The sequence below is a fragment of the Rhinatrema bivittatum genome, chromosome 7, assembly GCF_901001135.1.
Source record: "Rhinatrema bivittatum chromosome 7, aRhiBiv1.1, whole genome shotgun sequence".
NCBI classification, from domain to species: Eukaryota; Metazoa; Chordata; class Amphibia; order Gymnophiona; family Rhinatrematidae; genus Rhinatrema; species Rhinatrema bivittatum.
Window position 1 is genome coordinate 295,784,194 of NC_042621.1, and position 16,511 is coordinate 295,800,704.

The 16,511-nt window shown below is 44.3% G+C and overlaps 1 protein-coding gene across 2 annotated transcripts in view; it reads right to left on the bottom strand.

Annotated features, from left to right (window-relative positions):
• The window catches only part of CCDC186 (coiled-coil domain containing 186), a 174,847-nt gene that overhangs the window by 72,677 nt on the left and 85,659 nt on the right, over nucleotides 1–16,511 (bottom strand). For both annotated transcript variants that reach the window (XM_029610454.1, XM_029610455.1), the window contains exons 5-8: nucleotides 14,558–14,686; nucleotides 12,931–13,143; nucleotides 11,633–11,752; nucleotides 8,776–8,880 (exon numbers count right to left, since the gene is read on the bottom strand). In XM_029610454.1, coding sequence (XP_029466314.1) covers nucleotides 8,776–8,880; nucleotides 11,633–11,752; nucleotides 12,931–13,143; nucleotides 14,558–14,686 — 567 coding nt within the window. The remainder of the gene's footprint in view (nucleotides 1–8,775; nucleotides 8,881–11,632; nucleotides 11,753–12,930; nucleotides 13,144–14,557; nucleotides 14,687–16,511) is intronic.

Below are 16,511 nucleotides of genomic sequence, written 5' to 3' on the forward strand. Positions count from 1 at the left end.
GCTTTCAGGAGAAACTTTATAACCCTAAGGAATTGCGAGCATGAGTCGAAGGAGACTAGGTCCTAGTTCGAACTGGGATAAGAATCAGGGACGAAAGCAATGAAACCACTTAGGTCCATTGAGTATAGAATGTCACTGAATATAACCCATAGCAGTTTTGAATTATGAGAAAAATGCATAGTGGGAAGAAACCCCATAGCCCAACCATGAAAAGTTGAAAGGCTGAGGTTATGGAAAATATGCGCAGGGACATATAACAATGTATCAGAATGTCTGTGCGCATGCTGGACAAGAGGGTCTTAAGACTGTGGTGTCCAGAAGTGTTACAGAAGGGATTTATGGCAGTGACAGTAATCCCAGTTAGTAAATGTATAGTGAGTCCTGAAAAAAGTGAGAGCTCCTTGCATGTACTGAAAGTGGTTAGCAGTAGTCTATGCAAGGAAAGTGAATGATGTTACACTCCGCAGAGAAAACAGCATTCACCAACAGTGATGCAAGAGACAGTTCACTTACCGAAGCTGGTGCCAGCGGCAGAGCTTGGGGTTGTAATGTTGACTCACCATAAAGCACATAGAAACATTAAAATAATGTACTTACTGCAGTATGGAGTGATGGTAACCAAAGATACCATTGTACCTGTGACGTCTAAAGAAAGTTGGATTTTCTTAGGTCCAGGATGTGCGGAGAGTAACTATTTTCTGTTAAAAGAAAGAATAGTGCAATTAAAACTCCCCAACCCCCCTCCCTTCTCCCCTCTGCACTTCGTAGCGCCTGGGGGAGTGTACCGGGACTTTGGTACAAGGTGGGGTGGCCGCTCTGATATCTGACCAGATGGGAGACCAGGAGGTGTCCCAATGGAGGATATCATGTAGGCTCCTGCAGGTGTGTGAGCGGTAAGTGGTACCCGCATTTCTGTATGCTGTACAAGGAGACACTGAGACCTGTGGCCAGGCCTCAAGGTGGACTTGTACATGGGGCAATGGTTGCTGAATCTCATGTTTAGCAGATCAGCCAATGCAGCTGGACCTTGGTTGGGAGGGAACCAAGAGTCAGAGCATTGGTCGGCACAGGGACTTGTTACTGACAAGAGAAGAAGCCCTGCTGCAATCCCAAGAAGATAGAGGGGTTCTCCTGATATTGTGGCTAACATAGCGATATGTGACACTAATACAGTTCTAAAAGGCACATGACCCAGAACTTTTCGAACCACGGTCCGAATGGGAGAACACAACTCTATGGGAATGCCGCCGAAGCGGGTACTTACCATCCGACGTGGATCGCCGCAAGACGAGCCGGTGAAGATTGTTGACTCCGACGGTCTCCGGAGTCCTCGAGGGTAAGGCCGGGGACGTAAACGTCCATCTCGCTCTGAAACCCGGTATGGTGGCACAGGTACAGAGGAGACAGGCCAGGCGTGAGTGGCGTTTAGACTGCTAAGTGTAACAGATGGCCATAGTCCCACACCACTTGACGGTGGGGCACGCCAGGAACAGAGGAGCCCTAACGGAACTCATGTTCCCTTCCCTCGTCACAGCGGCTCGATGTGTCGTGACGCCAATGCAGAAGCTGTCGGACCTGGATCCGGAAGTTCTGGATCACCAAGGACTGCCAAAACTGTAGGAACAGTCCTGATGGCAGTGGTGATGTCGCTCTGCCCGAGCGTTGTCCAGCCTGGAGAAGGATGGCACCGATGTGCTGGATGGCGTCAGCGGCGGACGATCACGATGTCGGCGATGATGGGTGCCACGGTGCTCGGCCTGGTCTTTCCCCAGCGCCGAGATGGAAGCCCTCGTCGTCCTGGAAGGCGATCGATGACGAACTGTCAGCACGCCTGCTCTGCTCCTGACACAATGGAGTGTCTTAAGCTAATACGGGGCTTAAAAAAGAACCCAAAGCGTGGAGCAATGTGAGGAGGCGAGGGTATTATGTGGCGGTGGTATGTCGGTATTGACGATATTGAAGGCAACCTAAGGGGCTTCGAGGATATCATCAAAATGGGTATGAAAAATCGTCGATGACTGGCCAGGAGAATGATGACAGTGACGGGCACTGACAGCAGTGGCATAGGTATCTTTGAAACGATGTGGAATCGAATAATCGAAAAACATTGCCGTTATTGAAAAAGATACCGGCATCGACTGAGTCGAAGTCGAATCAATAGGGCGTCAAGGACACCGAAGGAAAACGGAGGTGTCGAGGGCATCGATGCATGGAGGCGGGCATTTATGCAGTTTGTGGCATGGCCACGGGCATCAACTATAGGGCCACAGACGTTGACGGTATCGATTTGGACAGACTCAGATTTCCAAGTGTACATGGCATCGGTGCCCCAGACACGTGTGTCGGTGGCATCGATATGGACACGTATGGAATCGATGGCATGGATCTCCCAGTCGATGAATTCCATCCCGGCATCAACGCCAGTCCTGGAATCGGCATGGGCATCGATGCCAGCCATAAGGCTGGCATTGGCATCAACGCCCATCCACGGAATCGAGCCGGCATGGATACCCACCGATGGGACCCACCTGGGCATCGAATTTCACCGATGGGAGCAGCCTGGCATCGACTGCCCTCGATGGATGCATTCTAACATAGATGCCCATGGATGAAACACCTGGGCATCGGTGTCCATCGATGCAAAAGGACCTGGCACCGATGCCATCGACGGACGGCCATCCGGCACCAATGCCATCGACGGACAAGCCATCCGGCACCGATGTCCATCGATGGGGACCATCCGGCACCGATGTCCACCGATGGGGACCATCCGGCATCGATGCCCACCGACGAATCGATGTGGCACCGATGCCCACCGATGGAAAAGGGCTGGACATCGGTGGGGAGGATGGGGCATCGATGGCATCCCCAAAAGGGGGGGTGGCATCGATGAAGTGACCCTGGGATCGTTAAAAAGTGTCTCGGGCAGCGGTGGCGGCGACCCGAGTATGCATGGCAGTGACTAACAGCGTGTGCGTCAATGGCATGCATCCGGGTAGGGACGGCACCGAGGAAGCCCAAGGAAAAAAACAGTGCGTAGGAGGAAAAAGCCTGGTAGCACTGAAAAGCAAAAAACATGGATAAAGGCATCAGGGCACCGTGGGGGGAGGGGCGCTGATGACATATAAAAGCCCAGGGCGGTTTAGGAGGGTCCCGGTGTAGCGATAGGGTATCGACTGCGTGAGGGTACCAGGGAACGAAGGACTTGAAGCTACAGAGGTCCTAAAGTTAAGGAAAAAATCCCTACCCCACTAGCATAAGCAAGCAGAGTGTCACAGAGATACTCGCAAGCTGTTTAAAGCTAACTGAAAAATGGGGGAAGGGAAGGCTTCAGTCAGTTAACAGCCTTAAGATAGTGACAGGAACCGACCGAAAAATAAGAATTAGTACTCACCGAGCGTCGTAAAAACGTACGCGGAGGGAGACCTGTGCAGGGAAAAGTGTTTTTTGAAGTGAAAAGTTAAGTGTTTCCATGAGGTAATTAGTTAAAAAATCCTCACAGAGCTCCAACCGCTATGCTGACTGCAGAGCGGAAAAAAGAAGACTGAGGGAGACACCTGTGGCTCACAGGGATAATTGCAGGCTGGGCATGCTCAGTGCACCCAGTGTGCCAGTGTCAGTCAAAGCTTGTTGAAACTTTGACAGAAAAGTTTTCCGTACAGGGCTCCATCCTCGATGTCACCCATTTGTGAGGACTACCATCCTGCTTGTCCTGTGAGAAATATATATATATATATATATTATTGGTTGTATTAGACCATTTTTTGCAAATTGACAAGATACAGAACTACCAATATTCCCTTCATTTCTAAAACCTCATTTATTTATAAAGGGGAAGGGAAGAAGCATTATAGGCTGTCCTAAAAAAGTAAATGGTGCTTTCATTTACATTGGTGTGGTTTACAGGCCTCCAATTCAGACAGAAGAGCTGGATAGAGATCTGGTCAAAGACATCCAAAAGGTGAGAAAGAAGAGAGAAGTGTTGCTCGTTGGAGATTTTAATCTGCTGGATGTAGATTGGAGCTTCCCTTCTGCGGAATCTATAAGAAGTAGAGAGAGAGTGGATCCCCTTCTAGGGCTCTGCTCAAACTAATGGTAATGGAGCCCATGAGAGAGAGTGCGATCCTCAAACTAGTGTTCCCTAATGGGATAATGTTTCTAATGTCCAGGTAGGTGACCACCTCAACACCAGTGATCATCTGACGGTTTGGTTTGATATCGCAAATAAGATACAAAGAAGTCACACGAATATCCGAGTTTTGAATATAAATACGGACTTTGTCAAAATGGGGATGTTCCTGAAGGAAGAACTAGAAGACTGGAAGATAATGGGTGAGGTGGAACAACAGTGGGCCAAATTAAAAGGAGCTATTACAAAAGCAACAAATCTATATGTTAGAAAAGTAAACAAAAGTAAGAGAAAAAAATGAAACCGATCTGTTTCTCAAAGGCTGAAAAATAAAGGCAAAAAGTACAGCATTCAGGAAGTATAAAGGATCCCAAAAAGAGGAACTCAGGGAAGAACACCTGGTGAAACTAATGGAGACAAAGAAAGAAATCAGGAAAGCAAACGGTCAAGCCTGACTGGCGGAGCTGGTGTGATCTGGATATCAGTTGTTGATGTGTACGTGCTTTTTGAAATGGACTGGAAGGTCTCACGCGGGAGCTGGATAATACTCGTGTGAGCAGTAAAGGTCCTACTAGCATCCCTCTTCGCTGGTTTTCTAGCCGAGGAGGGAGGATTTGCAAGAAACAGAGAGCTGTCGCAGGGTCTCGCAGTGGTCTTGCAATTCAGGCACTGTCTCCTGGACCTTGTGCACGAAGAGATGATCTGTGGTGCATGGCAGATCAGCTAGTTTATCTTGGACTTTGGGCCGTAAATCAGGAGCTGTAAGCCAGGTTCACCATCTAGCATGGAGTCCTGTTGCTGACAACGGGAGGATGTTTCGAAGCAATCACATGTTGTTCAGACTTCATGTTGATGGCAGTGAGGTTCCCTCGGTGTTGTGTCAAACATAGCTGGTAAACAGCAATACGTGACAACATGGATCCCCAGAAGATTTTACGACCTAGACCCTCCCGAAAACTTCTGGTCCTCTTCAGTGACCAGGTCGAAAGGGATGGTTTCAGACATTTCCTTTACAAAAGTGGCAAAGGAGATGCCATTTGGAGGGATCGTCTCCACTCTTCTGGTGGAGAAGGCTCCGAGAGGAGGTTGGTTTAGGTCTCGATGGGATTGGTGCCAAAGCGGAATTACAGTCCCCATCACCCTTCAAGGATCCTGGAATCCCGGAATAGGTATAGGGGCCTGTGGAGGCTCAGAAGGATGACTTAGGCTGTCATTGGAAAGGTACCGATGAGGGCAGCAAGGCGGTGTCGCAATGGTGCGAATATCGATGGCTCCGGTGTTGGTGCCGGTATAGGAGCTGGCATTGATTGAGATTGTAGACTCCAGAAGGCATCGAGGACAGCCTGGCAGACGAGGACGTCCAGCTCCTCCCTGGAAGTTGGTATAGGTAACGCAGCTACAGGAGAAGGCAGGCTTGGCTTTACTGGCACTTCCACATAGATCTGTGGTGGCTCAGTACCCGGCACCGGTGTCAGTGGGGAATGCCTCGGTGCCTCGGGTGCAGAGGAGTATGGAGACTCTTGTACCTGGGCCCACTTCGCAACTGGCTCGATGGACAACGATGCTGATGCGGTGTCGGTGACTATGTTTCCCCTCGGTGCTCGGCCATTCTTCAGCACAGAGGAAGCTGCCACCGATGTCCAGGATGGTGTTGGTGACGGACGGTCACCGTGCTAGTGACGATGATTCCCATGGTGCTCGGCCCGGTCATTCTCCAGCACAGAGGAAGATACCACTGATATCGTGGATGGCGTCTGTGACGGACGGTCTCCGTGCTGGTGACGATGATTCCCATGGTGCTCGGCCCGGTCATTCTCCAGCACAGAGGAAGATACCACTGATATCGTGGATGGCGTCTGTGACGGACGGTCTCCGTGCTGGTGACGATGATTCCCATGGTGCTCGGCCCGGTCATTCTCCAGCACAGAGGAAGATGCCACCGCTGTCCTGGACGGCATTGGTGATGGACGGTCACCGTGCCTCTATTGCTCCTGGCGTTTTTTTTCACCCAAGGATTACACGGGGGCTCTGGTTGAGATCCTGAAGTATGCAGCATTTTCGTTAGTCGAGGGCACTGAGGCATCGATGGCGGCCTCGATATCGATGGCGGCATCGGCAGCCCCGATGGAATCGATGGAACAGACTGGAGAACACAGAATAGTACTCACTGAGCGACGATGAAAATGTACGTGAAGGGAGACCCGTGTAGGGAAATTATTTGGGAAGTAAAACTTCAAGTTTTTCCGTGAGGAAAAGTTGTGAGAAAAAAATCTCACAGAACTCCTAAATGCGAGGCAAACTGCAGCGCGGAAAGAAAGATTCTGAAGGGAGACCCCTGTGGACACAGGGATCATGGCATGCTGGGCATGCTCAGTGTGCCAGTCAAAGTTTCTAGAAACTTCGACAAAAGTGTTCCGTAATAGGGCTCCACCTAATGACGTCATCCATATGTGAGGACTACCATCCTGCTTGCCTGGGAAAAATATTGCTACCAGTAATTTTGTTATGAGTTTGACAGTTGTTTGGTTTTGATTATTATTACTACTACCCTTAACATAAGGCTTGGGGGTAACCTGTACAAAGCGGCAGCTACTACAATAGCAAACTTGCTGGGCAGACTGGATACACTATTTGATCTTTTTCTGCCGTCAATTCTACCACAACCTGAAGCAGATCACAAGGAAACCTGGAGTCAGCAGAAGCATCCAGTGACATCTACCTGGCTGCAAACATTCTATTCAGAGACGGATAAAGATGACACCATACTCCTCGTAATAAGATTAAAGTGCTGCTGTACAATGAGTTTTATTTTCATATCGTTCACAACTAAGCCAGGGCAACATAAACTTATTACAAATCAAAAATAGGAATTTACGCCCAAAACATTCTGACTTTGGCTTTCAGAAGATCATTTTAATTCAAGATGAAGAGAATCCTTCCTTTTGGAATGGAAGGAGGACGATCCTCCCTTTTTAAAGGATGTCCGATTGGATTCAGTATCAGTTAAAATGATACCTTTGCTATTTAACATAGCCCATGATGGGCTGGCATTTTAGACTGATTTTTTGTTTAAATGACTTAATGTTTTTTTATGGCCTGATTTATGCATCTTAATGAATATTGGTTTGCCAGCTCTGAAAAAAAAGCAACAATCTCATTTTAGATGACTGAATGGTTTTTCTAAATTAAATCTTCACTGACGAGGCAATTATGCTTTATTTTATTTTGTAGTCTGAAATGCAGCTGTAAGCACGGTTTTCTTATATTGAAAAACAGTAATAACAATAAAGTTAAAAAGGGAGTATTTTGATAATGAGGCAGACTATGAGAACATCTCTGCAGCAGCAGCAGAGTCTCTCCCACCCTGTTCTGGGTTACTAATCACTAGAGGGTGTTATAAAAGGATCCTGAAGAAACAGATGATGACAGGATAGTCTCCAACTTTGCTTTTTTACTTCTGTCTTAGGAAAGGCTTGGCATTTTATATTTGTCCAGAAACCCCTAATAGCATTTGAAGAACAGACATTTAACATTCTCTCCTCACACTGTTAGACTGAAACGAGCAGAGAGAGAGAGGGGTAACGGCACTATCCCTTCCCCCTATCACAAATGTTTTTCTTAACTTGGATCAAATGTGTTATATTTTGGGCTTTTCTTTATAAAGACACAGGCTGCAGAGATTTGTGATTTACTTACAATACTCATGTCAAATGTTACCGGAATGCTCTCACCACTATGGGGGGGGGGTGTTAATTAATTTGAAGAAGGGGAAAACAGCAGTAATGATACAATTTAGAGTCTCTCAAAAGGAGCAATGGTTCTTAAAGACACCCAAAACCAGTGTGAAAATATTTTCTTTCCTCTTTTTTTTTCAGTTTAAATTTTCAGGGGTTTTTTTCTCTTTGCTTTGACCTGAGTTTATGATGTTTCTTTCTTTGTTTTGCCCACTACATCCACAATATCCCAAGACCCCTCCTTCTCCTTACCTTGGCTATTTAATCCAGTGGTTTTCAACCCAGTCCTGAGGACATGCCAAAGCGGAATGGTTTTCAGGAGCTCCCCAATGCATATAACATGAGCTAGAGTTGCAGGCCCTACCGCCCCTTGCATGGAAAGTCTCTCATGCATATGGCTGGGGGTGTCCAGAGGCACTGGTATAATCAATGGCAACCATTTTCCCCACAAGGAAGAAGGTACGAACTCAAACTGGAAAAATCTGGATAATCAAAGACTACTCTTAGAAGTTTTTCTTTCTTTAATTTAATAAAAGTAAAAGAACTGGCTCGATTATTAACCCACAAGAGTATGTGATGATCACTGTCTCTCACCTCAAATTTAATCCAAACTGAGCGAGCTTTAAAGAGGATGAAGAGGAGCTTTGTACATCTGCTGAAGGATGGAGAGCCTTTAAGTTACTAATCTAATGTGGCTCTGACCACACACACAGGACAAGAAAACTAAAATCATGTTTTCAGGACATTTCTGGAGAGCAATCACTTAAAGCTTTTCCTATCAACTCCAGAATTAAAAAAAAAAAATAAATGTAGACAGATGACAAAACTAATACTGTATTATTCCTGTAAAGTATGACATAGAGAAATATATCTAACACCTTGATCATGCAGCCTGAGTGAAAACACACCTACCTGGTATGCTTTTATCATCTCTTGACAATTTCTGCGTATTTGCTCTGCTTCTTCTTTTGCCTGAGTTAACTTTATGGTTGTATCTTTAAGTCTATCTTTGGTTTCCTGAAATATAAAAACATGAGCATTGAGTGCAGAGGGTAAAAGACAAAGCATCCTGGAATGGCATGTTGAATCAAAAACTCATAATAAAAACTTTTTCTGGTACATTTGAGGTAAAAAAAAACCCGCAAGGGAGTCAGATGGACCATTAGATGATCAAAGGGTAAAGGGGGGACTTAGGGGTGACAAAGCCATAGCAGAGAGAGTAAATTAATTCTTTGCTAGGGTCTTCACTGAGGAAGATGCAAGAAAGATACCCATCACTGTAATTATCTATGCTGGATCTACCAACTATTCGTGAAACGGAGGAAAAAGACCTTTTATTTTTATTTGTTTTTTATATATCGACATTCGATATGGCATATCACATCGGTTTTCAGATTAACTCGTGGAATAATATGACAACGGTGTCTTATTATTTTACATAGTAATAGAGTAACTTGTTTTACGATTTGGAACTCTCGTTTGATACACATAGAGAGCTTGAGCTGATGAGATAGGAGTGTCTTATTCTTCTTGAGGGGCTGACAGAGGAACCTTTGGTAGATTGAGAACTTGAGTAAGGATTCAGTAAGTGAAGTTGTGTAGGGGGCCAGAGAGAGTAGCATCTGATTGGGGGCTGAGGAGTGTGAGTGTGATCTCAGAGTAATAGCAAACCTAGTTAAAAAAATAAAAAATTTTAAGAACTTGCTACAATCATTCCAATCCTCGGTCAAAAAACCTCCTTCCACCTTTAATTCAAAAAAATGTTATGAATTTTTTCTATATATAAAAATTAACTTAGCTCATGACAGTGTCCATTCCAGTCCACAGATTCCACTTAAATTTCCTACGTATCACGAATAGTTGGTAGATCCAGCATAGATAATTACAATGATTGAAACCATTCACTTATTAGTGAAAGTATTGTTTTTTTGGCTTGAGGTTTTCAATTACTTTCACTGGCTTGTTGTGTTTGGAGAGAGATACCCATGCCAGAAATGATATTCAAAGGTGATGATTCAGAAAAACAAACAAATCTCAGTGAACCTGAAAGATGTACTAGAGCAAATTGACAAACTAAAGAGTAGCAAATCACCTGGACCAGATGGTATACATCCCAGAGTGCTGAAAGAACTGAAAAATTAAATTGTGGACCTGCTACTGGAGATTTGTAAACTACCGGTAACATCATCTATGGTACCTAAGGACTGGAGGGCTGTCAATGTGACACTAATTTTTAAAAAGAGATCAACGGGTAATACAGGAAACTACAGACCAGCGAGTCTGACATCTGTGCCAGGCAAAACGGTTGGAACTATAAAGAATAAAACTGCTGACCATATAGATAAGCATAGTTTAATGGGACAAACCTAACATGGATTTAACCAAGGGAAGTCTTTCCTCACAAATTTACTACTTTTTTTTTAATGTATAAATAAACATCTGGATAAAGGTGAGCCAGCTGATATGGTGTATCTGGATTGCCAGAAAGCATCTGACAAAGTCCTTCATGAGAGATGTCTTAGGAAATGAAAAAGTCATGGGATGGGGAGACAGTGTCCTATTGTGGACTGCAAACTGGTTAAAAGACAGAAATAGAGAATAGGGCTAAATGGTAAATTTTTCCATATTGAGAACTGTGTCCAGTTCTGGTCACCACATCTCAGGAAAGATATAGCAGAATTAGAAAAGGTACAGAGAAGGGCACCAAAATGGTAAAGGGGACGGAACAATTCCCCTATGAAGGAAGGCTAAAGAGGTTAGGACTCTTCAGCTTGGAGAACGGCTGAGGGGGAGATATGATAGAGATCTATAAAATAATGAGTGGAATGTAACGAGTTAATCAGCTGTTTACTCTTTTGAAAAGTACAAAGACCAGGGGACCCACAATGAAGTTACTGGGTAATATATTTAAAACTAATAAGCGATAGCAGAGTTGCTTACCTGTAACAAGCGTTCTAGAACAGCAGGATGTTGGTCCTCATACGTGGGTGACTTCATTGGATGGAGCCCGGCACAGAAAACTTACGTCAAAGATTCTAAAACTTTGACTAGACACACTGAGCATGCCCAGGACGCCTCTTCAGTCTCATAACATAGAATCACAATAAAAATAAAATAATAAACCATAGGAGAACCCCCAACTCCACGGGGTGGCAGGCAGGTTTCGTGCGGTTAACATCCTGCTGTCCTAGGAGAACACCTGTACAGGTAAGCAACTCTGTTTTCTTCTAGGACAAGCAGGATGGTCGTCCTCACACATGGGTGAATCCCTAGCTACAGGCTGCTTCCCAGCACAAAAGGGGACGAACAAGCACCGTATAAGGCGGACTGCAGTTATGAAAACTGACGCCGAGTTTGTCGGTGTTCAAAACCGGCAGACCACAGATAACCGCGGGGTCGCGTTAGCAAGGAAGCACTAGGGTCGCTAGCGTGACCCCCTAATTTGTTTATAGCATGGCGGCCCCTTTGTAGGCGCCATATGCACTGACTTTTCAGCGCCCTGCTTTCCGCATTTTTTTATAGCATCGGCCCCTTAGTATTCACTTCTCAAGATTTCTCACATCGCATCTTTGCCTGTCCCATGGGGAAGTCCAACCCCCAATTTCTGCTTTGTTTCCACTAGACCAGGAGGCTCATTTCTACTATTTGAGGAATCATCTCTTGCAATATATCTGAAAACCAAGTTGAAGTCTGCAGAACAAATCAGAAGAGTGCAATGTGAATGCAAACACTGCAGAAACACTCTGTGGCACCGCTCTCTTATACTAACCTTGTGTGTGTCCATTTCAGTCTTCAGTTTGTTCTGGGCCCATTTTACTTTGATAACATGAGAATTGATTTCTTCTTTCAGTTTTTCAATTTCCTTGTTGAGTCGAATGGCTTCACTTTCCTATAATAAAAAGGATAAAATGAACACAAAAAAAAAAGTGCATATAAAAACTTTCAGGCTTAATTTTAAGTTTTCTGTTTGAACATCACCAAAAATGATTTCTTTTGCACAACAATTTCCTGATTCTTTGAGTTTTCAAGCTCAGATCAAACCCAGACTTTGCTGGAGCCATGACAGCATGAGCCATCATTTGCTACTGCTCAGGGCTCCTAATCCCCCATCCCCAATGCTATTCCTCCTCTTCCTCTGACCTGAGCCATCACAGCAATAGTCCTCAGCCAGAGGCCACGGACACAGGTTTTTCCAGAATCAGGTACCAGTGCACCTTGAGTCAAGCCACTAGATGTCACCATTGTTCAATGGCTGCGACCTCCCTCCCTTTCAGGAGCTGTGAATATTCAGCAGGGTATGAGGAACAGAGTCTGGCTTTGAGAGTTGAACCCTGCTCTCTGTATGGCAGCACACTGCACCAACTATTGGGCTGGCCCACTTCCACAGACTTTGTTGACCATTTTTTGTGGCAAAAGCATAAGCAGGCAGATCCAGGGATATTTCTAATTTAGCAAGTGTATTAAGGTTAGTTTTTTTTTTTTTTACACTTTCCTCTCCACCAAGCTGATTTCTACTTGCTTTGAACAGTTCTTATGCTTTGCCAACTACCAATAGCTGGTGTCAGGCATCTATGTAGTCAGTACATTTTGCTCAGGTTGAGCATTATGAGGGCTACTTACAAACTGCAGACGTAACTTATAGGTCCATAGGTGAACTTTAAGCTCATCTTTAAAAGGGAAACCCTGTGGAGTTTCCCTCTGAAACTTCTGGGCCGGCAGGGATGGCAGGTAGAAATCCCTGCACATGCCTTGCTTCCCCCACCTCACAGCATGCATACTTTTGGCACCTGTGGGGGGGGGGGGGGAATAGACAATTTTTGACCCAGGAAGCTGTCCTCATATTTAATATGTGACTGTAGGGTCAGGAATAAGCGGGACCATGTAACTGCACGTGGCTGGATCAGTCCCATTTTTACTCCCACCACATCTCCGGATTTGCAGTTCCGCTGATGTAATGAGGGATTAAAAATCAAGACCCCCTCAGCCTGTGGCTGAGCTACAGCCGTCACCCCAGCACGAAGGTTGGAGCAAGTCAGCAGCTCTGGCCACCATCCAGAGCGCGCTAACCTTTGTCTCGTAGAGCTGCTGCAGTCGCCCTTTCTCCTGGCTCAGCTGCTTGATTTTATTCGTCTGTTTCTCTATTTCTTTATTGCCATCTCTCAGCTTCCGCTCCAGCGCCTCCTTTTCCTTTCGAAGGTCCAGCGACTCCTTTTCTCCTCGGACATATTTCATTACCATGGCTTCTTTTTCTTGGCGAGCCTCCTCACACTTTTTGTTTGCCTTACAAAATATACAAATGACTTTATGAATTATTTGTTCAATCATTTCCCACTCTATAAGAGAACAAAATGAATTCCTACTGCAGTACAGAGCTATGGCTGCAGTGTAGGGCAATATAACCCAATACAGATACACTAAATACTACTCCTAGTGTAGGTTCAGAAGGGACTTCCAGTACCAAAACAGCTTAGAAATAAAGCAGTCGTGACCAGAAAAAGTTCTAAAAATGTATTTTCACCCCCCATAATTTTCTGTTATTTCTCTCTGTTTTCATTTTAAAGTTGTGTTTTACTTTTCCTGGTGACGCCTTCTACAATTTTGTGATTTCTATGTTTCTGTCTCAACTCAGTTTTGTTTTTTTATATTCCACTTTTCATAGACACAAAGTTCATTTGTAATATCCCAAAATCTCACTCCTCATCTTTACTGTTTAGCCAATAGGAGCTGAAGTATAAGACATGCCCATGTTGGCTCAGACCAATGATCCATACATAGTTACATAATGATGATGGCCCATCCAGTCTGCCCAGCAAGCTTCTTATGGTAATATCTGCTACCCATGCAGGATACCCTCATGTTTCTCTCTAGGGTAGTAACTGCTGCTCCATGCAGTTACCCCCAAAGTCTTACGATAAGGCATCCAGCATCCTATCTCTGACCATGGTCAATCCAAATACGGGAATGCAATCATTGGCTAGATTACTTTCTCAGAGATCAACATAAGCTGCAGTCAGGTTTGACCAAATCTAAATGAATAAGTTATATAGCAGCTTTAAAATGGGGATAAGAGTGATACATAAGAGGCTATAAACAGATCAGGAAGAACTGTAGTTATGGGAAGGAGGACAGAGAGCACAGCATGTCTCAGATGAGATCTCATTTGCAGCAGGGCTGGAAGACATCTGGATGAGACTAACAGAACAGATCCATAAAGAACCTGAATCTAGAGATGGCATTAGATGATCTAGGATAGTACAAGGTAGACCAAATTCCAGAGTTAAGTGGCCATAAGAGAGAGCTTGAAAGAGTCATGTGTAAAAAGGCAAGATATAGCTGAAGACAGAAAAAGGAATATTTTAGCCATAGATTTAGAACCAATGAAATTCTTGATTCATTTCTGGCAAGATGTTGGGATTATTTGTAGACTGTGATACTTTCAAAGGACGAACAAAAAAAAGTGCCATATAAGAGCTATCAAGGCCTCAAAGGTGTCTTCAGATAAAATCCACGCAATTCACAATTAGATGTAAATTAAATGTGGAACATAGATATATCACAAATATTTTTGTAATGGTTCATGATTCCCAAGAAATTATCATCACAAGGGTCCGACACCTTGAAATGGCATGGCAGGAGCTCATGACAACAAGATTGTGCTGTGCACTCTTTACCTTCTACAGAACAAATTTCCCACCTGGTCCATGCGGAAGGCCATCTCCTTGTGCATCTGCTGAATGGCATTTTTGGCCGCTGCATCCTGGGAAGTCAGTTTTTCTTTGGAATCCTTCACTTCCTTATGAAGCTCTTCAATCCTGCCTTCCAACTGGAAAAAAATGAGAGCAGTTTACGTCACAGAACTCAAATGCAAAAATTTCAATCAACTACTAGATTGTGTGCACTTTCTATCATATCATCATTGATATCACAAGTAGAGCACTTTCAAGTGATGGAGGATGCACTACTGCAATTGAAAATAAAATCTTACCTTTTCGGATAAGTCATGTAATGCCCGATTTTAAAACATTGCTCTTTAAGATTTTGTGTATATACTTACAAATTAATGTTTGCTGTAACTCCTGTCCTAGCCTTATCTCTTATCCTCTCCTCCAGCATGCTTTCCCTGCTTGGCAGCTGGGATATACTGGCATCCTTGGCAGTGTGGATGGGAACTGAGCTGAATGGATGAGTAATTTGTCTTTTTCTGCCACCATCTAGCATATTACTGAAGAGCAGAGCAGGCATTAATCAGCCTTCAGGAGAGAGGTCTTTTTTTTATTTTATTTGTTTACCTGTCATTTAGACCCAAGAGATGTAAATGCTAAAAACACAAAAACAAAAGATCCTGAGTATATATATGTAGTGGATTAGAGATTATGTGATGTTTCTCAAAGTGACCTCATATACCGTGCCCTGGAGGCTACAGGCTACGGAAGCTACAGGCTCAAGAGAGCTTTCAGCAGCAGGGGTCTTTTTAATCACTCGTCACTGAGAGATATTTTATGAATCGCTCCCATGTCCGGAGCTAACTTGAGATACATGGTATATGAGTGAGTGAATAAAGCCTGTCTGGGGGGGATGGATGTGTGTGCGTGTGTGTGTGAGTGAATAAAGCCTGTCTGGGGGGGGATATGTGTGTGTGAGTGAATGAAGCTTGCCTGGGTGGGGTGATGGGTGGGGTGGGGTGTGTGTGTGTGTGTGTGTGTGTGTGTGTGTGTGTGAGTGAATGAAGCTTGCCTGGATGGGGTGATGGGTGTGTGTGTGTGTGTGTGTGTGTGTGTGGGGGGGGGGTGATGGGTGTGTGTGTGTGTGGGGGGGGGTGATGGGTATGTGTGTGAATGAAGCTTGCCTGGGTGGGGGGATTGGTATGAGTAGTTGTGAATGGGAACCTGTCTGAGGTAGGAGGGTGGTTGTCAATGTGAGCCTGCCATGGGGGCTGAAACATTTTTGCCATCCCCACTAATCCACAACAAGAAATCAAAAGTTTCAGGTACGGAAGAGAGGTATTTTTCCCTTCTTGTTTTAATTATTAGGTGTTTGATGTGTCTGCTATTCTGAAATAATTTATTTCCATTTGGAAATTGTAATACTTTATACTTAAGTTTTTAATTATTAGATGTCATTCTATTTGTCATCTTTTTGGCAATATTCTTTGTATTAGTATGGCTTATTATGAACGATTTATATTTCTCGATTTTATTGTTTGGATTTTATGGATTAGTGAGGTTTCTGTTTTTGCATTGCTTCATAATATGCAGAGTCTAGCTTGTTGGATTTTTCCAGTTCAGTTTCTGTCTACACATTTTTGTTTACATTTTATGGTCTCTTTATTCTGTATTTAGTGAAGGTCTGTCTGTGTTCTGCATGTGTAAGCGAGGTGGGGTATTCTGCTAGCATGTATAGTTTCTATGTAGGAATTTAGAGCAGACTGGTTTGTTCTGCTTTCCAAACAGGATGTGTTTTAGGGCCTGGTGTAATATTTGCCTTTTCATAGACAGTTGTTCCTGTTTGAGTGCATGTGGTTAGTACTGTTTTGGCATGGGATTTTTACTAGATTGTTGGCTGACCAAGTGCCAAACCCACATCTAAGACGCATTACAATAGTACTATACGAGTTCCAAGTGCCTTTTTTGCAGGGTTTTCTGGTTGCC